This window comes from Oryza brachyantha, chromosome 5, assembly GCF_000231095.2.
Source record: "Oryza brachyantha chromosome 5, ObraRS2, whole genome shotgun sequence".
NCBI classification, from domain to species: Eukaryota; Viridiplantae; Streptophyta; class Magnoliopsida; order Poales; family Poaceae; genus Oryza; species Oryza brachyantha.
Genome location: NC_023167.2, coordinates 3,209,518 through 3,234,053, shown reverse-complemented (window position 1 = coordinate 3,234,053; position 24,536 = coordinate 3,209,518). Strand labels below are relative to the sequence as shown.

Sequence of the window (24,536 nt, the reverse complement as noted above, 5' to 3'; positions counted from 1 at the left end):
TATTTAAACTTTGATCACTAATTCCTCTTAAATGGTTAGAATAAAGTTAACAAAAGTTTATTGCTTGTATTTAATTGTGCATAATAGACTTAAGACATTAGTATTTCGTTTAAAAGATGAGGGGTCAAAGTGTGAAGTGAATAGTGCTCGTTGTCAGTTATAAAAAGGAGTTGCCTATCAAACATTTGAAATAAAATTCCCCGAAAATATATCAAATATAACTATAATACAATACAATTACAATTACAATATAATTAGCATGTCACTATAATGTAACTGGAGCATGTAAGTGTTATGCAACTATACAAAAACTGCAAGCGTAGGGATCCAACGGCCAGCAAAATCGCTGTGAAAAAAAATCGAGATATTTCTCCCCCTATTTTCTGCCACATGTTAGAGAGCAATTTTGGTTAAAAAGACAATTCTGGAAAGGACAACAATGTGTATGCAAATGCAACTTTTCTTTCGCTTTTGTAAGGCCCTCGTCTTTTATTTATAAGCCAAAATTAAATCGTTAGCCAGTTAATTTAAAGTTTTTTATTATAGTTTGTTTTCAGCACTTGTTTTTATATTGTTTTTATATCATTAAGAACGTTATATAAAAATTTATTTATAAATTATTTTTAATATATTGTTTGACTTTTTTTAAGAAAAAACCAAATAATAACTTCCTAAAAAACTAGCCTGTAAAAATAGTACCGTTGATTTTTTTAAAAAAAATTTGAGGTTATTTACATCTAAATCCATCGCTCGTATTATTTAAAAAATTATATAACTATTAATTATTTTGATGTGATATGTTATATAAATTAATTATTAATATATAATTTCTATATATTTGTAAATTTTTTATACGATAAACAATGACGTCAAATAATAAAAAGGACCCGTGGCCACCCTGTGTTGCACCCGTGGCCGCGCCTCCGCCGCCATCTCGCCGGCCGGCCGTCTGTCTTCTTGCGTACATAAATGGCGGCAGCCAGCAGCAGCCACCCCTCGTTTCTTGGCTTCTTGCAGCTAGGTTGTTAGCTCCTCCATCCATGGCGTCGGCGCTCCTCCACTTCGTGCTGGTGCCGCTCCCGGCGCAGGGCCACGTCATCCCGATGGTGGACATGGCGCGGCTCATCGCCGGCCGCGGCGCGCGCGTCACCGTCGTGCTTACGCCGGTCATGGCCGCGCGCCACAGGGCCGCCGTCGAGCACGCCGCCCGGTCCGGGCTGCACGTGGACTTCGCCGAGCTGGAGTTCCCCGGGCCGGCGTTCGGGCTGCCCGCCGGGTGCGAGAGCTACGACATGGTGAGGGACATTCATCTGTTCAAGGCGTTCACCGACGCCGTGTGGATGCTCGCCGGCCCGCTCGACGCGTTCCTCCGGTCGCTGCCGCGGCGCCCGGACTGCCTTGTGGCTGACTCGTGCAGCCCCTGGACGGCCGGCGTCGCGCGGCGGCTCGGCGTGCCGCGGCTCGTGTTCCACGGCCCGTCCGTGTTCTACATCCTGGCGGTGCGGTGCCTGACCAAGCACGGCGTGTACGACCGCGTCGCCGGCGACCTGGAGCCGTTCGAGGTGCCGGACCTGCCCACGCCGCGCGCCGTGACGACGAACAGGGCGTCGTCGCTGGGTCTCTTCCACTGGCCGGGGTTGGAGAGCCACCGGCGTGACACGCTGGACGCCGAGGCCACCGCCGATGGCATCGTCTTCAACACGTGCGCCGCCTTCGAGGGCGCGTTCGTCGGGCGCTACGCGGAGGAGCTCGGCGGCCGGAAGGTGTGGGCGGTCGGGCCGCTCTGCCTGCTGGACTCCGACGCCGAGACGACGGCGGCGCGTGGTAACCGCGCCGCCGTCGACGCCGCGCGCGTCGTCTCGTGGCTCGACGCCAGGCCGGCCGCCTCCGTGCTCTACGTCAGCTTCGGCAGCATCGCCCGCCTGCACCCAGCACAAGCCGCCGAGCTCGCCGCCGGGCTGGAGGCATCGCACCGGCCGTTCATCTGGGTGACCAAGGACGCCGCCGCCGACGCCGACGGCAGCCTCGACGCCGCGTTCGAGGCGCGCGTGGCGGACCGCGGCCTCGTCATCCGCGGGTGGGCGCCGCAGGTGACCATCCTGTCCCACCCGGCGGTCGGCGGCTTCCTCTCCCACTGCGGCTGGAACTCGACGCTGGAGTCCCTCTCCCACGGCGTGCCGCTCCTGACATGGCCGCAGTTCACCGACCAGTTCCTCAACGAGTCCCTCGTCGTGGACGTGCTCGGCGCCGGCGCCCGCGCCGGCGCGAAGGTGCCCGCCACGCACGTGGACCCCAGCTCCCCGGTGCAGGTGCGGAGCGGCGAGGTGGCGAGCGCGGTGGTCGAGCTGATGGGCGACGGGGCGACGGCGTCGGCGAGGCGCGCGAGGGCGAGGGAGCTCGCGGCGGAGGCGAGGGCGGCGATGGCGGAGGGCGGGTCGTCGGCGCGCGACCTCGCCGACATGGTCGGGTACGTCGCGCGTAGGAAGGAGAGCGAGCGGGACATGCTCGTCGTCGATCCGCCGCCGCCGCAGCAGCAGCAGCATGACATCTCCGTCGCTCCATGTAGCTAGCTATCTAGCAGCATACAAATGGGAGGATCCGTGCCCAACAGTATATGACATTTTACACCACACAAAAGGGCGTGATGACGCGTATAGGCGGCACGAGTGGATTCTATACTCTACCGAGTATGCCCACCCGATAGTTATTAATTTTTTTTAAAAAAAACTTCTGAGTACATCCACGTATATTGTATTACATCTAAATAATTATTAAAACAATTCTAAAAAAATTAATAAGATAATTTAACATACGGTGCATCATCACACAAACATACTACAAATTGTCAAAAAAAATAATAAATATGATAATGAATATATTATTAACAAGCTAATAAACGGACTAAACTTCCTCAATTAGAACATTCCATTTTAACAATGATAGTACTAAGATAAACTCCATGCTAAGCGAAACAAAGTAGTTGTAAATTAGCGTGACTAGAAGAAAAGAAAAGTGTTATAAAAACATAAAAAGTTAAATAATTTAAACCTCAACAAGCGTTGACATGAACATGCATTTCCTAATGAGGAAATAAGTAGTGGCAAGAATTATAAATTTTATACGCATCAACCATAATACCAGCCCAAGAAAGTGTGAAGTTACAGAATGCACTCAATAACATAAAAACAATGTAGCACAGCATATAGACCTAGCGCGTCGTTGCTGCTCTTATCAAGAAGACAACGACCTAATTCTTATGTCATAATTATTGATTAAGGCTAACAAACTGAGCATCACTCTATGCAAGTAAGATTATCAATGTCCATCTGCCAGTGACTCTGAGTACAAGGGAACATATGGAAGATAAAGCAACATGGAACTACCTCCAAGCTCACATACAAAAAGTGCTTCCCTACTATCCACTTCATAGGACATGAGTATTTTGCAATGTGGCAAAACAAAGAAAATAGTATTCTGTTCTGGATGAACTGAGATCACTTTGTAGTCATGTCCAAAAAGGAGTTCCTTAGTTCGAAATACATGTAAATGGCTAACGGTATGCTTCAAAGTTCAATGTTCACTGCTGTACTCCTCAAGAACCCATACTGATACTTTATATGGTTCATCGCGGTTGCTGTTTACAAAATGCAAACAACCCTGGGACAGACCAATGAATCCCTCACCGACACCACAGAAATAAGGCTCATCTAGGCTCTGTGGCATGGGAATGGTCCTCCAACTATTTCCCTCCACATCGACCTGCCACAACATGCTCCAGAGTGATGAAATGCAGCATGCCATTGAAAAACACACTGTTCAACCCATCCAATACCCTAATTTCATGGCCCTAACCATTGTCCCTACGAGCCCACGTCTCGGTTTCTGATGAGTGATGAAATGGAGCAGTTCTAGCTATAGTTTTCACCTAAATAACGCCTGAATTTGGCGATGAACGTGTTTTCACCAAGCAGCGAAATTATGCATCATTGATCATAGGCGCTTAGTTCTGAATTTGACGCTACCTGCAGCTCTCGGATTGGAAACTGGAATCTTAGTCATATGCATACTGCATACATTGTATTTACGACGGATAGTCATAGTTATATGCAAAATGATACGATCATAGTGTTATTTATTCTGTTTCATATTATAAAATTATTTTATGTTTAGATTCATCTGTATATATAAAAATATTGTATATATATTATGAGTTTTGCTAAAATGAGTCACGACTTACGGGCTGCTTCGTGAGTCGGGGTCTAAAAACATATCAAATCACCTCTAAATTTCGATTTATATGGCTCAATACATACATGGTGGTCATTGGAGTGCCTAGTGGAGATATTCAATTTTTTTGCATGTCACTTACATAAAGTTAAATTTGTTATTGTTTTATAACATGTAGAAATCAAATTTGAATTTGTTAATTGTAAAGTGATATATCTCATATTAACCTGTCTTGTTAAAAAAATTTAAAAAATAATGACTATCTACACGTCATGAAATAAATGAGGTAATTACTTTTTCTGCCTGCGCATGCGTTAGTTTTCCATCGATCTGTTTGCGATTTAGCAAATGTTCGTATTCGGGGGTTGGGGTAGATCATGGCATCATTCACTGCCACCTACCAGGCCGTGGATGAAGTGGTCCCGTTTAGTTCACAGAATAAAAATTTTTAGGTGTCACGTCAGACGTTTGATGGATATCGAAGAAGTTTTTAGGCATGAATAGAAAAAAACGAATTTAATAGATAGCCTAGAAACCTCAAGATGAATCTTTTAAGACTAATTAATCTATCATTAGTATATATATGTTACCGTATTATTTATGGTTAATCATTAACTAATTAGGCTTAAAAGATTCATTTTATAATTTTATTCCTAACTGTTCAATTAGTTTTTATTTTCATCTATGTTTAATGATCTATTTAAATGTCTAAAAATTTGATGTGATGTTTTTAGGAAAAAATTAGAAACTAAACGGGCCTGAGTCAGTGTCCACGGCTGGACGCTGTTGTCCATAAAAAGGAATTCAACCAGCAAGAAGCACTAATTGCTGCCAGAGGATATAGCATCAGAACTGAACATAAAGTTAATTTTCAATTAGGCCAACAATAGTAGAAGTAATCCTAAACAAGCCTGGAATCGCAGTTCTATAGCACCAGTTCTATCGCATATTTACGCAGTTAAATCTCAATAACGAACCAAACTATCACCGAGAGCAAGGGGGTGATGGTACCAAATCATATATTTATAAAGTAGAAATAATTTATGAATAAAACTCTTATATACATGTCCTTAGCTAAAAATCAAGGTGGGAGATAAGCTATGATTAAAAAACATCAAAACCAACTCTAAATTTAAGATTAAAAATTCATATTTTGACTTATAAACATAAGCAAAAACGAAAAAATAGGGGTGCAAAATATTTTCAGGAGTAGCAGGAAAAAAAAAGATAAGATGGTGCACACCAACCATTTAGACGAGACAAGTACTTATTCAAAACTGCTATTATAACTCCAGATAAGCAAATTTGCAAATTCCCAGATACAGTTTTCCTTCTAACCAGAAGGCCATGGCTCAATGAAGTAAAGAAGCATATATAGTGTTCATATGGATAGCTAGTTGGCACACATATACATGGCTTCATCGTCAACCACATCCCAGCTATCATCATCGGTCTCGTCGTTGGCACTGATAACTGAATTTGACCTGACAGCAGATGACCAACTACTCTTGGAAGCAGTAAGTTTCTCCGAGCTGGCCAAGCAATACGAAGGAAGTTGTGGCGAGTCATCAACATCAACACTTGTACGGTACCGGAAGGGTGCAATATTGTCTGATGATTTCACTAAGCCGGATGAAGCTAGCTGTGCTGAACCCACAGCTAAATGCACGTCAAGTACCCTTCTTCCCAGAAGCTCAGCAATGCTGCTGTCTGATGATTTCAGCGAGCTGGATGAACCTAGTTGTAGTGGCACATCAAGAGGAACTTGTGGCTCATCATCATCGTCATCTGGGTAATGTTGTTGGAGTGGCTCACTCTCGTCAGCAGGGAGCAGCAACGGTTCATCAACAGGAGGAAGTTGTGCCTCATGGTCAAGTGCTTGCGCAGTGCTATCCGTTGATCTAAATGAGCTTGGTGAAGCTATCTGTAGCAACTCATCAGCAGAATTTTGTCCCTCATCAACTTCACATTGGGGTTGTGCAATGTTATCAGCTGGGTTGGATGAGCAGGACCTGCTCGATGATCCTTGCACCCTGAGTTGAAGCTGTGAAATTTTGTCGAAAATTCCAAGCATTTCCCCCCTACGATATATATACAAAGTGGATGAGATATGTATGTCTAAAAAATACAAGAGAAAAATTCCCATAACACTTACTGCAATGCATCCACAACTTGGCCTCGGTCCATCAGTAGCTCCTTCAACTGTGTCATTTTAATTCGAATTAGTAGTTGTTTATTAAAACATGACTCTCGAATATTGCTCCACTTTACCAAGATGCTACTTGTTGGCCTGCCTGCCTACAAACCTTTGGTTGTGTCATCCCACGTTAAAACAGTAACCATATAAGTATATATTTAACCTTTCCCTAGCTTGAGCTTAATTATGCCCTATTTTATTCAACGTGGGATTGTTGTAATCTAACTTATTAGAAATAAGCTAAAATAACATATGGTTTATTGTCACACGTCAGATTATTTGATAAACTCCTCGAAAAGTGTTTTTTTTCAGATTATTAGGTGACTAGAAAAAGCAAATTAAACTCGTGATTACTATGATATTAAAATATATAGTAATACCGGTCTATTTAGCATTGGGAAACCCCAGGTAGCTGTATATATAGCTCTCTAACTAATTAATCATCGATCCTGCAGTTGAAATATTGTAGAGAACTGTTGACTAGGTGAGATTCCGTGGGAAACAGATGCAATTGGATGATTTTCTTGATGTTCAATATCTACCAGGGAAAGATGAATGCATAATTTGAAAGTGCGGCATGGAGATATGTCTGACTTGGACAATGTTTTGTGCAGAAAATCACTTAAGGTTATGGCCTTTCTGTGCTTCTAGGAAACAACATGTATTATCAGGAAAATGGTGGTTTACTAGTCTCTCACATACACAACTTATTAGTATTACCTTAGTGTTCTCCTGCACTTGTTCTTCCAGCTTCTTGGATCTTTCCTTTGTAGCATCAACTAAGAGTTCTTGTTCATTCAGCATTTTCATAGCCAATGATTCCCTGTCAATCTTCGCTTGCTTGGATAGTACAGTCTCTAATTCGGCTGCAGCAAGTCTTCCTTGAAGAGTATTGTGCATCTGTATGGCACACACGCAAGGCGTATACAAATTTCATACTACGGCAAAATGATCAATGCAACATGATGTGAAAAATCTGTGATATTTTACGCCCACATTAAAATCCACACCCAGTCACCCACAGTCAGTTTCAAACTTATGGACCTCAAATCAAATTTAAAACATATATGAACACTAGTAACTTTAAAACCACATTTTTTTAGCCAACCCACTTACATTCAGCAAGATGCTATAATTATTGTCCAATAATTCAAAAATAAGAGTATAATAATCGGGGATTTGAAATGTCTATATCTTCTTTTCTAGGTTTTTTTTGTCATGACTTTCTGAAACAGAACTATTTAATTTTCTTATACAGTGATTATTCTACTTAATATATACAGCCAAGATCTCGAAACATTAAGTCTTCGGGTGATTCAATGAATGGCAACAACTTTCTAAAGTGGTTCTTTGTACTTAGAAATTGGGTTAGTACGCATCTATCATCGAGAGTTTTCAGCATAGAAGTCACATAATAAAAGCAACAATGGCCCACCAGTCACTGACTTAGGACATATTTTGTTTCTAGTTAGGATTATTGTAATCTAGATTATTGAGCCAAATTACTATAAGTTGGATTGTTATAAGCTAAAGTAAGTAATGGACGATAAGTTGGGTAATCTATACTCCTTTAAAAGAAGGAAATGATGATGGTGAATCTGCCACCCCACCTCCTATGGTGATTTTTTTTTACCAACTAATGTCTTTGAATGTTAAAAAAAGGGATGACTCCACTGCATTTTATTGGTAGTAGAATTTAATCTATACCGTTGATCTATTTTTATCGGACAACTACAATTAAATTATACTACCAACAATATTAGGTGTAGTAGAAATTTGAAGGGGTAATATCGTCTTTTTTATTATGATCTTTATTGCAAAAAACAAAATTACAAAATACTGCTAATCAAGTAATTAACAAAGTACAAAAATACTCTTTTTCTACTGGTAGTATAATACTACCAGTAAAATACACCGGAGAGTTGCTCTAAAAATTTGATCTTCTACATATTATTAATATATTATTTCAGTTGTAGAATACAAGTTACCATGCAAATCCATCTACGGGGATGAAATTGTTTGAAAAATATCACAATGAACTTGATCCAAACAATGGTAGCACGTGCATAGTTCATTTTCATCTTTAGCAAAGCAAGGGTATTAAGCTAATTATTTTTAAGTACCCAATGACAGTGGGTCTATAACCATCCAATAATCTAGAAAAGACATTTTTGGTGGAGCTTATTAAATTACAGTAATATGAGCTCTAGATTTTAATACGTTTTCAAAATAATCTAATAGATTGTTTTAAATTATTTCTATAATCTATAATCTAGATTACAATAATCATAAGTTGAAAAAAAAAGGTCTTAACATGTGGTGTCTATTGCTTGATGTACTATTGTTTACAACACACTAATATCAACCAAAATATTTTCATTCCTAGAAGCCACCACTAGTGCTTTCTATTGGTTGGTGTACTATTATTTAGAACACACCGATATCAACTGAAACGTTTCATTCCAAGAAAGAAAGGGATAACATTGTAGGATACGATTTTATTACCTCGTCTATAATTAAGAAATAGTTATTACTTTCCTCGGAAATGTTAGACAACCGAGCTTGAAGCCCATGTGCTTCTGATGCTAGAACAGATTGCTCAGCGAAAACCTCCCCTTCAACCTGCATATTCCATTGAGCAGTCCTATTGAGTCAACGAGAGGCAGAAAAGTACGAAAATAAAATTGCTAGTATTATATATATATATATACAACTTTGTTGTTATCTTCCATGGCAAGCATTGTCATCTCTTTCAAGTCCTCCACCTTCACAAGAATATCATTGCCAGCTTTAGTTGAATCTACCATAGCTTGTTTTGCTTTTTCTTCTTTGAACTTTATGTCTTCTAGCATTTGATTTATCGCTGTTACATTTGACATTAAAATAACCTGCATCATATACATTAAGAAAAACAGGTAACTAATGGAGAAATGTAACATGATGCATAACAATGGACAACATTAATTTATAGAGACTATTAATTTTCAGATGTATGTATATGATAAATATTAGTCCATGCAGTTTATTAATTAAAAAGAGAAGAAATGGAACTAGTACCTTCTTGTCTTTTTCGTTAACAATTGCATTGTCAAGTGACTCAAGTCTGATAGGGTAGACTGACTGTGCTGCCAAATCATCCTCAAAAGCTGAAGTTTCAGGTTTCGGATTTAGAGAACCAGCAACCAAACAATCAGAATTTTCTCCCATATGATTATCCTTATTTTCTCTCATAAGGCTATCCTCCTCGGCTAACTCACCATCGTCTTGGATTTCCAAATCATCTTCAAAAGACGAAGCTTCAGGTTTCAAATTCGGAGAACCAGCAACCAAACAATTAGAATTTCCACTCATAAGGCTATCCTTCTCCTCATATGTGTCAGACTGCACTGAATTTGCATCATTATCCACTGAACTAGGCCCTAAAAAGTGTTAATTTATTATTAGAGACATTTTTTTGTGAGAATCGATTTTATTGACAAAAAAGAGAATAAGGGATCGATGACATAACTATTTGTATTTAACATAGTCACAAGTGAGCAATAGATTTAGCAAGAAGGAAATATGATGATATATAACAAAGCTATATTATATATCATCACTCTCGCTAACGCATGTTCTTCTTTATCATGAAATTACTCAAATCCATTCCCAATAAACATACTTTCCGTGTATCTGTTAGTGGGCAAAGTAAATCCATGGTAGGTTTCAATGTGTTTTGAGAGAAAACAAATTAATTAAATATGTTTAATGTACACGCCTAAAAAATTTATAGCATAAATCTTGCTATTAGTGTGTATATAAACAGGTGTCATGCCGTACTGAACTGAAATATTTCAAAAACACATAATCAAATTTTACCTTTCATATGTGAATCATCGTTTGCATTTGCATTATTGTCATCCTGTATACTCGGAAGGACAGTATGGATAATATAATCTGCAGCGCCATCTATAGTATCCTTATATTCCATGCAAACTTCTACCAGTGTTAAGAAATCCAACTGCATAGATAAAATTTGGGATTATTAGAAAAAGTATTGAATAAGTGAAACATCTCCGAACTAAAAATACTTTCACCAAAAAAATCTACAAATTCTTAGCAAAAGGAAAAGGAAGTACAACTAACTGCTCTAAGGTTGCGTTTAGCAGTATTGTTATTAAACGACATGAAAAACGCGCTAATAGATTAGTACATAATTAATTAATTATTAACTATAAAAATAGAAAAATGGATTAATCTGAATTTTTAAAGCAACTTTTCTATAGAAAATTTTCGTAAAAACACACCGTTTAGTAGTTCGTGATACGTGCGCGTGAAAAATGAGGGAATCTGTTGTCAAGAAGGGGAGACGAACTCGGCTTAAATTATTGTTTATGATTATCCCCCAGAAAGCACACCCGCAGCATGCATGATAGTGTAAATCACATCCATTTGAATGACAAATCATAAATCTTCTCTGTTTTAGAAGAGGCATGCAATTTACTGTGGCAGATAATGTAATTAGTTGGAAGTGGTTGATAAACAAATCGCCTAATATTCCAAGGAGAAAAAAAATGTTATAGTAGGAAGAGTAGGTGGTGTTGAGGACAGGTCAACTGTATCTTCATCACTAAGAACAATATTGCCTCATCTCAATTTAATTTAGGTTAGCACCTCCTCCATAGACGACGTCGTTGGTTTTGAAACTCGTTTGACTATTTATCTTAATTAGAAAATTTGTGCAAATATATAAAAAATTAAATTATAATTAAAACAATAAGTTTTTTTAAATAAAACAAATGGTCAAACTTGTACAAAAAAAATCAACGGCGTCATCTATTAAAATACAAAGGCACCACCTTATATGTTTCACAGTACAAGACTTTTTAGTATTGGTTATATCCATATGGATATATAGATAAATCTAGTCACAGGTAAAGCGTAGTATTTTTTTTCTGACATAAAGGCACCCTTTTGTTTTGCTGGATTGACAGATCCTACGTTCCTAGGCATACATAACCATCAATGGTACACCTGCACTGGCCTCTCGTTGTCATTGTTCTACAACTCAAATAGGCCAAATTAAAACGATTGTGATGTGTTTCAGTCGTGAAGGACGTCTAATCAAAGCGGACTTCAGCCGTGACACTCACCTGCGGGAACACCTCGATGAGGGCGTCCAGCATATCATCCCCCGTGGTTACCCCTCCCTGCAACAACAGCAACAAGGCGAGGAGACGGCACGTCACGATCGCTAGCCGATCACCAAATTAACCAAATCGCGCACAAAAGATACCGAGAGGAAGAGGAAGCAAGAGAAGAAGGAATAGTGACCTCGCCCGACATGGACGAACCGGCGGTGCTGGATGAGGGAAGTGGCTGCCTCCGGGAAGAAGACGACGACGACGCCATCAAGGAGGAGGAGCGGCAAGAGCGACGAAGTCGAGGGGATTTTGGGAGGGGGTCCTGACAGACAAAGTCAGGGAGGGGTTCTAGGGTGGGTGGATCGAGTCGCTCGTGCTACATGCGACGCGGCGGTGATGGTGATTTCTTATAGGACTGAGAGATTCAGTCTACTTTCCAACACCCGCACGCCGGATCGAAGCGTCGCTCGCCATGTCGGGTCACAAGGGATAGGGCGACTTGGATTGGCCATTGGATCTTTGACCGTGATCGAGATCGGACGGCGGCTAGACGCGGCGTGGGTCTTTACTCTCGTACGATGGTGTGACGAGTATCGTGACCGTATCAGGCTTGTTTGACTATATCAGTCTTGGCTTGCATATGTCATGCAAGGGGTGGTTGTTCGGTTGACCGAACGTGGCTCGCATGCGCTCTCGCTGTACCCACCAATGCATTTGCATATGTCATGCAAGGGGTGGTTGTTCGGTTAATGGGTGGTTGTTCGGTTGATCGAACGTGGCTCGCATGTGCTCTCCTTGTACCCGCCCGTGCACTTGCATATGTCATGCAAGGGGTGATTGTTCGGTCAATGGGTGGTTGTTTGGTTGACCGAACGTGGCTCGTATGCGCTTTCCCTGTACCCGCTCGTGCAAGTGCACGCCACCTGCCGCTCGTGCAAGTGCACACCACCTGTGCAGGAGGCCAGAGCGACGGGTCACCTTCCCCTTGGAATCAGTCCTCACTTCTCTCCCCCGCGTCGTGAAGCTAGGGTTTGGAGCCGTCGTCACCACGCCCTCCTCCGCTGATCGCCCTCCTCCGCCGCTCCCTCTTCCGCCTATCGCCCTTCGTCTCTCCTGCCGGTCGCCCTCCTCCACCGCACCCTCCTGTACCGGTCACCCCTTGTCTCTCCCATCGCTCGCCCTCTGTCTCTCCCGCCGCTCGCCCTCCGTCTCTCCTGCCGGTCGCCCTCCTCCGCCGGTGCCAATGAATCGCTTCAGACCAAAGTATGGCTACTTGGGCACCTATATTTTCCTGAGAAACTTATTTGTTGGATTGTTTTGTTGTAATACCTAGTCACAGAAATATATCTTTCATGCTATATATAATAATGCTTTCTTTTGGCAGTACTATAGTGGATGGATGTCATCCAATACTCGGAGGATCTTTGGAAGACCATAAAGATAGACAAATTGACATTTTTAGGTGTCAAGTTATGTGATCGTTGCAAGGTAAAACTATCAGCTCTACTAATGTGGTGTTCATATTTGTGGCTTTAAAGTATAAGTTACCGGTTTCTGTCTGAAAGTAGCATGATGAAAGGTTGGGGGAAAAAATGAGTTGCGTTGGCTCTTAAGAATAGTTCAGTTCTATGATCTCCTACATGACTACACTGCCAGTAAAATTATGTAATCGCCGTACTTGAGTTTGCTTTTTGTACTGACTCCAGATCTACCATCTTGAGCTTTGCAATGAAATTCATAATGGTTAGATATCTAATCACAGGATAAGCTTTATGAAACTAACAGATCATTGTGGGGTCATTGAGGCAACAGTTAATTATAATTTTTTTGTGTGAAATTGCCAGGGAATCAGAATTCATACGAGCTGATTCTGGAGGCATTGAGGCAGCAGTTAATTATAAAAGTTGTGTGAAATTGCTAGGGAGTCAAAATCGCCACAGTTTTTCTGTATGTTTTGTGCCTTTTGAGTTGCCGAGCTAGTGTAGACATACTTTGTTCTTAGTTTCTGTATTGGCTGCCTCAGGTGCCTACCGTTAATCAAGACAATGGAATTCCTAGTGTAGAACCAACAGAAGCTCTACAAGTATTCTGGTCTGACGAAGTGTTGCGGCCGAGCCACAAAAATAAGAGTAATTTTACGGTCATTGGGGAGGTATCAAAATTTCAGTGTAAAATTTTAATACCTCTTAGTAGCTAATTACTAGAAGATACCAAATTTTACACAAAAATTTTGGTACCTCTCAGTTCCTACTCAAGAACCATAAGATTGTTTCAAAAATAAACGTCGAGTGATTTTGTCATCAGCCTGTCATGAATTTGTCCTAGGGAGACTTGAGATTACGAGAGGCTGAGATCAGTCTCAAGTACATAAGAACTGACCATATTATCGCCTTCTGAAGGTCTACTTTGGGCAAAATTTAGTCTGCAAGGAATCTCTATCAGCAATGGGGCGAAGGCAGGATCATCAAGGTCGGCGATCCCCTTTATGTTCTTGAGACATTCCCTTCTTCAAATGAAGTTCCAGAATGAGGAAGGCATAATGGCAACTGACAACTGTTTATAGACTAGGTTGATTTATTCAAGGCTTGAGGAAGTGTGTTATGTGCCAAGATGAACAGTGATATTTGGCACTGAAAACTGCTGTTCATACCATACTGTGCAGTTATACCTTCATCAGATATCTGTTACCTTGATTGCCTTTATGATTGTTGGAAAATGTTGATGCTTGATTACTTGTGTGAATGCACGGGTGATGCTTGATTATTTATGTGATTGCTTTGTGTTGTACTGGATTGCCAAACCTCCATACCATGCTTATGTTAAATATGTCAGCTGTATCGTTTTCTTTTCCTTAAGATAGCATGCCATCTATTTTATTGCACATGCATCTATTTTATCATATCATAAAGTTATGCAACAAGTGTTGAGGTACAGCCCTCATATATATATATATATATATATATATAGATATATATATAGGTTGTTCAGCTTATTAATTATATAAAGACTTTATTCAAATTAAAACTGATTTGACAATTTATTCACTGCACAACAGTAAGTACTTACATAAATTTCATTGGAATGGTTCATGTGGTAACCTTACCATTTAACACAGGAGATGACTGAACTCATGTCAAAATCATTCAATCAAACACTATCTTTTGGATACAATATCTAGACATACAACCAACCAAACAGTATTTTAGTTCATCTAGGATAAATCCATATGGACAACCAAACATAACCAATTGTATTACTCTAGCCAGACAGAGAGCATTCAGGCTAGAGGATACGAACTAGACTGGAATCTTACGAACAACCAAACAGACCCTAATCTCTTGACTCCATTTCCACTTTCTAGCACCTGCACGCTGGATCGAAGCGCCGCTCGCCGTGCCGGATCACAAAGGAGGATCGACCATTGATCTTTGACCGCGTTCAAGATCGGACGGTGGCTAGACGCGGTGTGGATCTTTACTCCCGCCTGATGGTGCGGCGAGTATCGTGACCTTTTTTGCTATGCTGCCGTGGTAAAGCTACATGTACTCCTTAGTTTCATATTACATGATTTTTTTTTGGCTTGTCTAAATTCATTCATGTATCAATATGTTTTGTATATATGTCTAGATTCAACATACATATGCATCTAAGCAAGACCAAAAAGTTTTTTAAATACTCTCTCCATCCCAAATTGATCAACATATAAGAGAAAAAAAGAAATCTCAAATTAATCGTCATATAAAAGAAGAGAGTCTATTATACATTAATTGTAATGTGAAAAACCATTCGGTTCACACGCACATTAAATGCTTATCTGTATACATGCAGCTTGGGATTTGTAACTAAAATTGATGGTGTTTCTGTCGTTTGTTGTTCATTTGCCTTGCCCGAGTGGGCACCCATATCACGCACTCTGCACGGGTCTTTCGTCAATGCGAGTAGTCTTCCGTGAGTAGATCGTTGTACAACAGTGCATTTGCTTTTTAAGCGAAAGATTGAGAGTTCTATCCTTACTGGGAGCATGTTTTGTGTTTTTTTCTTTTTTAGTAGTCATCCAAAATTATTGTTTCAATAGGATTCATACTCGACCTTAATAAAGAAAAGCTTTGTAGCCTAATGGTTAAGGCATTGGTCACAGATGTACATGTCCTACATACTATCAGTAAAGTGAGAGCACAATTATATATTGATCACATTCTACGATCAGTAGCGTGAGAGCATCATTATATATTGATCCCATATTATTATTTTCAACTCAACTACAATTTGTTTCCAAAATCTATTTTAAAAATTTATTTTAATTTGTATAAATAAAAATTAACTTGACCTGGTGCAACACACGGATATTTTTCTAATAAATAAAAAAACTAATTAACTGGGAAATCAAATATTTTGAGTCTAATTAGTGGATGATGAGACATAAATGCTACTGTAAACGGCGCCACCATCTACCGCTGCCGCGTGTCCGCTCCACCGGTAGCTGCCATGTGGGTCCCAAGGAGGCACCATTCTCCCGGGCCCACGTGGCAGCCACACACGCTCTCTCCCTCCGCCCTCCTTCCCACTCTCTCCTCCCGTCGATTTGCTCGCTCGCCTATAAATACCGGCGCCATCGGTGGAAAGGAGAGAGAGAGAGGAGAGACCCCGATCCGACCCGCTCGCCGTCGCCGTCGCCTCCGCCCGCCGACGCCTAGGGGTTCTCCGCCCGCCGGCGCGTCGCACGCGGTGGGGGCGGGCATATATTGCAGATTTGCAGCCCCGCGCGCACGCGCGGGCTTCGCTTAAATCGCGCGCCTCCCTCCCGCCGGCCGCCGCCGCCACCTCGCCGCTCCTGGTACGTGTACGTGCGCTCCTCCGATCGGAGGATTCCTGCTGCTTGCATTTGGGATTCGTTCGTTCGTGCGTGCGTGCGCGTCGCCGCTTGGCGCTTGCTTGCTCGTCAGGGTATTGATTCAGGGATGGAGCGCCGTTTGGGGAGGAGGATACATATGGCGCTAGATTTGATTCGCGTGCTGTGTGATGTCCCTTCTATTTTCATGATACTGATCTTATCAGTTTGATCGATCGATTATAGTTATGGATGCAGGATTGCTAAGCTGATTGGTTGTGTGTTTCAGGAAATGGAGATGGTTAATTGGTTACAGTTTGTATTGCTACGTAGCATTAGTACTACATTTATACCATTGATCAACGTAGTTGTTTGCTTCCACACTCCACATGTTTCACTAAATGTGTTGGGATATTAGCGAGAGCGTCATAAATTTGTACTTGGCTTACACATTCTGCAATTAATGTTTTCCTTCTCACGCGTCTTTGTTTACATCTTTGTCGAATGCATGCAAGCTAGGATGCAACCTCTGAATGATGTTCTAAAATCAAAGCTTGCTTGTTACACTGTTACTGGATTGGGTAGATGGATAGTAAGAGGAAAGTAAATGCTTGATAAAAGTTTCTGCTTCCAAACAGTGTCAGTTCTTATTTCAGTCGTGTTTGGAACAAGTTTAGGCCAATTAATTTTATTTGTTGCTTTAAGTTTAAGCAGATCCATCCATACTACATACTATTTCTTTTTCCGAATCGTACTGTGCATGTTTCTTCTCTTTGGCACCTACGTCCCTTGGGTGGTTCCGTGTATCAATCAGCTAGATCGTAAGACTGCTAATTTGCCAAAATTAACATGCCAGCCTGTTTGCGCCAGACTGCTGGTGATCCTTATTTTGTTTGCTTGAAGCTTTCTTTGTTAGTCTTTGCAGCTTTCAACTTGCTCATGAAAAATACAGTCATGCATACTATACATAGAAATGTAAAGCTAAAAATAGCACCAGGTTAGAAAGGGGGAAGTGGAAGAACCAAATGGTGGCATGCAATGGTTGGGAGAGCAACCAAAATTTGGCATGTCCAGTTTGCTACTTATAGCATAAAAAATAGGCAATCACCAAACTGATGGACTGCTACTTACGTTTCATTCTTCCATAAAGCAAGTTTCCATAAATTATGGAACCAAAATTTATGTAGTAATGCTACCTGATCCATTCTTTTAGCCCAGATTTTGCTTGCGCGATTCTACATGCACTTATTTGTAAACCCCATGCACAGGGCATGTCTTTGTGAGCACAAACTTTATTATCATTAGCTCAATTTTCAGATGACGGGACCCAAGAAAGCCCCATTTGAGGGAGTGATTCATGATTTCAAAGGAAGGTTATCTTGCTACAGACAAGATTGGCACGATGGGTTCCGTTCTGGATTTAGGTTTGTGTAGTCTCACATTCTCAATGTTAATTTTTGTACGTTGATTCTTATTATTTCTGGCTGCTGTATTGAATATTGATTATGTTATTGTCAGGATATTGGCACCTACATTGTACATCTTCTTTGCATCTGCACTACCTGTTGTTGCCTTTGGGGAACAATTGAGTAAAGATACAGGTTGGACTGTCTTTACCTGCAGGATTAGCTATGAACTTTGCCATCCTAGTTATTGACACGATGTACTATGTACTTTCCTTTAGCTCTCCATAATATTTGAGTTGAAAAAGGGAAGCATGTCTATTAACTATTCTTTCAAACGTGGTACAGCACAAAGTAATAGCAATTTCCTTTCTGTGTTGGTTGGAGTCAAGGAACAACCAAAGGGATAACTGTGGCTCCCTTTCAGAGTTTACACAATTTCTGACAACTGAATTGTGCATGTTTCAGATGGTACACTAACCACAGTTGAGACATTAGCATCAACCGCTATATCCGGCATTATACATTCAATATTGGGCGGGCAACCACTGTTGATTGTAGGAGTTGCAGAGCCAACTATAATCATGTACACTTACATCTACAATTTTGCCAAAAATCAGCCGAACCTCGGAGAAAAACTGTTCCTGCCATGGGCTGGATGGTAAGGGCTGATAAAACAATCCTTCCTTCAGTTTTTTTCTTTTTGTTATACTAAATGTTATTTACATCCCACTAACTTTTCTTTGGCCATTGATAGGGTTTGCATCTGGACTGCTGTCATGCTGTTCCTCATGGCAATGTTTAATGCAGCAGTCGTGATAAATAGATTTACAAGGTTTGCTGGAGAATTATTTGGGATGTTGATTACAATTCTGTTCATGCAGGAAGCAATAAAGGTACTCTTCAATTGTTTTCTAGGATTAGTTTTACTTTACTTTTACCATTAATTACATAAATTGTGCTCTAATTTAGTATATTGTTACTACATGGTCTTTGTTCTGCAGGGTATGGTGAGTGAATTCAGTGTGCCTGAGGGTAAAGATCACAGCCTACCGATATATCAATTCCAATGGGTTTATGTTAATGGTCTGCTTGGAATTATCTTTTCAATGGGCCTGCTATACACTGCCATAAGTAGCAGGAGTGCAAGGTCATCGCTATATGGCACTGGTTTGTCATAAGGATCTTCATATATCTTCTCTTAGTCTCCAAATATGAATTACTCATGCACCAGCTAATAACCTGCAGGGTGGCAAAGAGGCTTGATTGCTGATTATGGCGTTCCACTCATGACTGTACTGTGGACAGCATTGTCATATTCATTGCCAAGCAAGATCCCTTCAGGGGTTCCTAGGAGGCTCTTCACCCCACTTCCTTGGGAACCCAAGTCATTGCAGCATTGGACAGTAGCAAAGGTTGTGATGCTGTTTACTTCGATTCCAGGATCTAATGTACAATGCAGATATGTGCGATGTCAAATTTTGATATGCTTTTCACTAATGGATTTGCAGGATTTGTTTTCTGTCCCTCCAGCATACATATTTTTGGCTATTGTGCCTGCTGTGATGGTTGCCGGGCTCTATTTCTTTGATCATAGTGTAGCTTCACAAATGGCTCAGCAGAAGGAGTTTAATTTGAAGAACCCACCGGCTTACCATTATGACATTTTGGTCCTCAGCCTTACGGTATGATTTGCCATCTTGAGTTCTCTGTAGCGTACATTTTCTTATGGGAGCTGCTATATAACGGAGTCCCGTTGCGCCTCGGTGTGGATGCTAGAACAACTGTGTTGGATGAGGTGTATGACAGGCCCACATCCTCTCAAGGTGCGTTAGCAAGGCTGTGAGAGGCATACATGTCTAGCTCTTGCTGTCACGTGCTATTGGCTCATCTTTGGGGTTTTATAAGAAAATGTCAAATAACATATTTATAAATGGAAAATAATTTACGAATAAAACTTTTATATAGTTGTTTATATAAATCTAAAAACCAAGGCTATAAAATAAACTTCGGTGAAAAAATCTCAAAATCAATTCCAAATTTAAGATTGGCATCCCCATCTTTTCACTTATGCTTATGCTTATAAGCCAAAATTTGAATTTTCAACCTTAAATTTGAAGTTGATTTTGAGGTTTTTAATTGAAGTTTATTCTTCAGTATTGGCTTTTAGATCACTGAGAATACATGTATAAAATTTTTATTCACAAATTATTTTTTATTTTCAAATATGTTATCTGACTTCCATAAAATACCCAAACAATCACCCCTAAGAGAACTGCGCATGTATCCAAAGAAATATTTAGATATGGGAGGGCATACTTTCAAGGGAGGACAGTATAGTGTCCTATAGTATTTCCCTTTTCTTATTTCCTAGTAAGGATGCAATCCTTTGAATATTGAATGGTTTGTCGGTAATTCCTACTGCTTATGCGAAATACAAAGTATGAAAAAAAATGGTGATAGGTCGAAGTTATTAAGAAATGTATTCACGACACACAACCTTTGCTACAGTATAGAAACGGTCCTTTTCTCAATAGGATAAAAATATCACACAGGTCTTGATTTGTGGTCTTCTTGGCATCCCTCCATCTAATGGAGTACTTCCCCAGTCTCCCATGCACACAAGAAGCCTTGCCGTCCTTAAGGGTCAGGTTAGTTTATTCTTTATACTCCATATGCCTTTCTGTTTATTCTATTCAATTTGTCTTTGCTCATGTAGCATCTCCCTTTCTTTCAATTAGTTGCTTCGCAAAAAGATGATCCGAACTGCCAAGGAGGGTATGAAGAACAATGCTAGCAGTTCAGAGGTTTATGACAAGATGCAAGAAGTTTTTATCAAAATGGATGACAAAACCAGTGTGAGTATATACACAAAAATATACTCTTTCCTCACCAAAATACTAATTGTAATGTTGTTTCATATTAGGCCCTACGTTTCTTTTTATAAGGCATATATTATGAAGTCAAAATTCCAAAGCTAGCGAACTTTGATCATTGATCTCTCATAAATGGTATTGTTAATACATAAAAACTAATATTTATAACTATGTTTCTATTGATATAATTTGTATATATCAATATGCATATAATTTGAGTAATTGTTGGTCAAAGTTTAATTGCTTTGACTTGTTGACTTTTTTACCACATTTTTTAAGGAGGACCTTTACTTTACTGTGAACCTTTTAATTAGTACTTACCAGCATCATCAGTGAGAATATAGGCCTAACCAAATAGTGTAAATGTTACGATGTTATTCGAGGAAACAGTATAAACATCCATTCCTTCTGTCTAGAATACAAAATAAATGCACAAGCTCCATGCAGTAAATTTCTCTGCTAATACCCTGCAGGTCAGTTCTGTTCACAAAGAGCTGAAGGACTTGAAGGATGCAGTTATTCCAGAGGGAAATGGAGCAGGGAGGGTGTCTGAGGTATTTGATCCTGACAAGCATCTAGAAGCTTACTTGCCTGTCCGGGTGAATGAGCAGAGAGTTAGCAATCTGTTGCAGTCCCTGTTGATTGCTGGTTGTCTAGGAGCCATGCCAATCATTCAGAAGATTCCAACATCAGTCCTTTGGGGTTACTTTGCTTACATGTCCATTGACAGCGTTCCCGGGAACCAGTTCTGGGAGAGGACACAACTTCTGTTCATTTCACCTCAACGGCGCTATAAGTAAGCCTCTGCAAAAGCTGTGTCTTGTATCTATTCAAGAGCCCTTTTATCAACTTTACAAAATATAACTTGGAAGTCTGTACGGATTATGTTACCTTCAAATATTACCTCTAGGCCTCCCAAGGATCGTAGGAAAATTCATCTATTCATTTTTTGCCGGCATGTTGTGTGTGTTTAGCAGTACTACTTGCTAAGCCAGCTCTGAATGCATGAACATAATTTTCAATAACTATTTGTTCTTTATAACTTGGACAGGCTTCTGGAAGGCGCCCATGCATCCTTCATGGAGTCAGTACCTATCAAAAAAATATCAGCCTTCACTATTTTCCAGCTGGTTTATCTCTTGCTCGTCTTCGGGATGACATGGATACCAGTAGCTGGAATCCTCTTTCCTCTACTCTTCTTCTTTCTTATTGTTGTTAGGCAGCATGTCCTCCCAAAATTCTTCGATCCACGCCACCTGTGGGAATTGGATGCAGCTGAGTACGAAGAACTTGAGGGGGTGCGCCATGATTCATCGTCGGTATGAATTCTGTCCTCGTCCTCCTTTTTCTTCACATTATTTATCCCAGAGCACACTTAGTGCGGAGCACTTAACCTCTAGATCATATGTTTGACTGAAATTTAGTAGCTTCTTTGCACATCTTTCGAACACATAAACTTAGTTTTTATTCGGATCAAATTGAGTATTTCAGTTAGTGCAGTCAAAATATTACATTGCTTTCAACAGAGCTTTATATTTATGTGTAGCTTAGCAATTTTCGTTGCATCTAATAGGCATTACCCATTACCCTAAAGTCAACTGCTTTCAAAGATGATCTGAATCTTTTGGCTTTGGCTCTTTACACAGGACGAAGGCTCCGTTTCACGCTGCAGCGATGCTAGCCCTGAATATGCTTCTGAGATATTGGATGAATTCACGACTAACCGTGGAGAACTGAAGCGCAGGGCCAAGAGTTTCCGTGACGAGAGGCTCATGCAGGTACTAACTCAGATCCCAGTCACACTGGGGGATTTCTGACTAGCTATGCTTGTCATCATGTCTACATATATTTTTTTACTCTTTTCGTTCTAAATATATGTCTAGATTCGGTAGTCAGAAATAGCTACATTTTAGTATGGAAGGAGCTTAAGTTAACCATTAACTCTTTCATCAATTTTAACCAACTTAATGTTCAATTTTTTTCTTTTGATAGCTTAATTCGGTGAAGATGACAAGAGAACTTTCTCGGATTCCTACTTTTACTCCTCCAAGATCCTAACTTCTCAAGGATATGGACAAGAAAGAACTACCATTTCTTTCTTTCTCATTCTTTCTAACACCAAGCACTAAAGGAAGACGCTTCGGTGCAAGGTGAGAGGTATTGCTACCTCACGGCTCATTACATCATTCTTTAATACAGCATACAGCGAGAGGAACTGAGTTCGAGATAGATACACGGGCGAAGGGAGGAACTGTGGCAGCTTTGGACATCTGAAAACTGCTGCTTAATTGGGAAAGCCTGTACATGCAATCAGAAAGGATGGGGGGATACGATCGAAAGGAGGTATTGTGGTGTAATTTATTTTTCTTGCTGTTGTGTGACGTGCAATTTCACTGATACCGATGGATTACAACACGAATCGACGTTAGAGTAAACAGGGTGGTGATTTTTTTTTTTGTCAAGGGTAAAGTAGCGGGTAAAGAGAAAACGAAGAAAGTTCTGAATAGATGTAGAGGACTATTCTTCGTGAGAAAAGATTTGAATATGTAGAGGACTATTCATCGTGAAATGTGTCTCCATGGCTTATGAACTATGTCTTGTATTATCCCTTCGTCGTGAAATATGTCGGTTAGATTTTAAATTTTATTCTATAATATAAGCCGCTATTTATAATACTATCACTGTTCTATAACAAGTGCATTATTAGTCTTAGGATGCACTTATTATGGGAGAATAAGTGGAGAAGAGAAATATTATTTATCAAGCTTTTTTAACATTTTTTTAAAATACCTCAATGTACCACATTTCTCCGTGTAAAAATGTGATACATTGATGTATCAAAATTTTATACTAAAATTTTTTTTACTCTAAGATACTTTTTAAAGATACTTTTTAAGGATGTTAAAAAAGCTCATATTTATCACATCAATTATTTTTTCATTTAACTTTTTTATATTTTATATCATATATAGCACTATTGATTAAGTAACCATAAATATTTTCTTCTTAACTTTAGTTTTCTTCGTAACCTCAGCTCTACCAAAAGTCGATCATATTTTCCGACAAAAGAAGTGCTTTAACAACATATTAGGCCCCGTTTAGTTAGCAAAAACTTTTCGCAAAAACATTACATCAAATCTTTGGACACCTAAATGAAGCATTAAATATACATGAACATTAAAACTAATTACACAGTTATGCGGGAAATCATGAGACGAATCTTTTAAGTCTAATTAGGACTTGATTAGCGATAAGTGCTACAATAACCAATATGTATTAATGAGATTAATTAGACTCAAAAGATTCGTCTCGCGGTTTTTAGGCAGAATTTAAAATTTATTTTATAATTAAAGTATGTTTAATATTTTAAATGAGTCTAAAAACTTAATTGGATGTTTTTGCAAAATCTTTTTCAAAATGGGCATGTGACGTGAAGAATGGGCACATGGAGCAGGAAGCGCGTACAGGCTGAGTCACACACGGTCTGATCTGGGACCAAAGTCCCAGTCACTTCCGAGTCACCAGCCCCCCGGCACGCACGTGTGCCGTCGAGCGTGTGGCGGTGGAGGTTGCTGGCCCCACTCGACAGTGTGCATGGATGAGAACAAGTCGCACGTGAACATACATCTGCAAAACGGATTCTCCAGGAAACACAGAAAGAAATAAAAGCCCCTTTTCATACGCAGATTTTAGTTTTTTTGGGGCTCTGGTATGCTTCTCAAACAAATCAATTATATATTTCGTAAAAAATTTATATATATAATTATTCATCTGATTTTTTTTAGAACGATGTTTCTTCTGTATTCTGTATTTTAAATTTGTTTGACGGACCATGGGGTATTCAATTTGTTTGACTGTTTCTTCTGTATTTTAAATTTTACT

The 24,536-nt window shown here is 40.1% G+C and overlaps 3 protein-coding genes, 1 long non-coding RNA gene and 1 pseudogene across 4 annotated transcripts; 3 read left to right on the top strand and 2 right to left on the bottom strand.

Annotated features, from left to right (window-relative positions):
* The first annotated feature begins 911 nt into the window (after positions 1–911).
* Positions 912–3,315, top strand: LOC121054455 (UDP-glycosyltransferase 73E1-like). The gene has a single exon (XM_040524250.1). It carries the CDS (start codon positions 1,041–1,043, stop codon positions 2,568–2,570), a length of 1,530 nt encoding a protein of 509 aa, XP_040380184.1. The 5' UTR covers positions 912–1,040; the 3' UTR covers positions 2,571–3,315.
* On the bottom strand, positions 3,316–4,059 carry LOC102708441 (annotated as a pseudogene).
* Positions 4,060–5,403: 1,344 nt separating this feature from the next.
* On the bottom strand, positions 5,404–11,896 carry LOC102708716. The gene is made up of 9 exons (XM_006654037.3): positions 11,738–11,896; positions 11,557–11,613; positions 10,283–10,424; positions 9,482–9,843; positions 9,139–9,312; positions 8,930–9,046; positions 7,145–7,324; positions 6,383–6,429; positions 5,404–6,308 (listed from the first exon to the last, which is right to left on the bottom strand). Exons 1-9 carry the CDS (start codon positions 11,813–11,815, stop codon positions 5,621–5,623), a joined length of 1,845 nt encoding a protein of 614 aa, XP_006654100.2. The 5' UTR covers positions 11,816–11,896; the 3' UTR covers positions 5,404–5,620.
* Positions 11,897–12,538: 642 nt separating this feature from the next.
* LOC102708157 lies at positions 12,539–14,350 on the top strand. The gene is made up of 3 exons (XR_001550281.1): positions 12,539–12,810; positions 12,932–13,035; positions 13,947–14,350. It is a non-coding gene; the product is annotated as an uncharacterized LOC102708157 (long non-coding RNA).
* A 1,845-nt stretch (positions 14,351–16,195) lies between these two features.
* Positions 16,196–23,135, top strand: LOC102708437 (putative boron transporter 5). Its single transcript, XM_006654036.3, has 14 exons — positions 16,196–16,381; positions 17,693–17,799; positions 17,894–17,976; positions 18,247–18,439; positions 18,536–18,674; positions 18,783–18,948; positions 19,027–19,193; positions 19,290–19,463; positions 20,334–20,429; positions 20,520–20,636; positions 21,128–21,450; positions 21,706–21,973; positions 22,301–22,432; positions 22,647–23,135. The coding sequence occupies exons 2-14, from the start codon at positions 17,693–17,695 to the stop codon at positions 22,710–22,712; spliced, it is 2,031 nt and encodes a 676-aa protein (XP_006654099.1). The 5' UTR covers positions 16,196–16,381; the 3' UTR covers positions 22,713–23,135.
* The last annotated feature ends 1,401 nt before the right edge of the window (positions 23,136–24,536 follow it).

Bases quoted from the DNA above. Each gene is read 5' to 3' on its own strand.
- LOC121054455 (XM_040524250.1), top strand. From the start codon at position 1,041: ATGGCGTCGGCGCTCCTCCACTTCGTGCTGGTGCCGCTCCCGGCGCAG.
- LOC102708716 (XM_006654037.3), bottom strand. From the start codon at position 11,815: ATGGCGTCGTCGTCGTCTTCTTCCCGGAGGCAGCCACTTCCCTCATCC. The intron at 7,325-8,929 runs GTAATAAAATCG...TGTGCCATACAG, and splicing joins ATTTCTTAATTATAGACGAG to ATGCACAATACTCTTCAAGG. The intron at 6,309-6,382 runs GTAAGTGTTATG...TATATATCGTAG, and splicing joins CAAGTTGTGGATGCATTGCA to GGGGGAAATGCTTGGAATTT.
- LOC102708437 (XM_006654036.3), top strand. From the start codon at position 17,693: ATGACGGGACCCAAGAAAGCCCCATTTGAGGGAGTGATTCATGATTTC. The intron at 18,949-19,026 runs GTTTGTCATAAG...AATAACCTGCAG, and splicing joins GTCATCGCTATATGGCACTG to GGTGGCAAAGAGGCTTGATT. The intron at 21,451-21,705 runs GTAAGCCTCTGC...TAACTTGGACAG, and splicing joins TCACCTCAACGGCGCTATAA to GCTTCTGGAAGGCGCCCATG.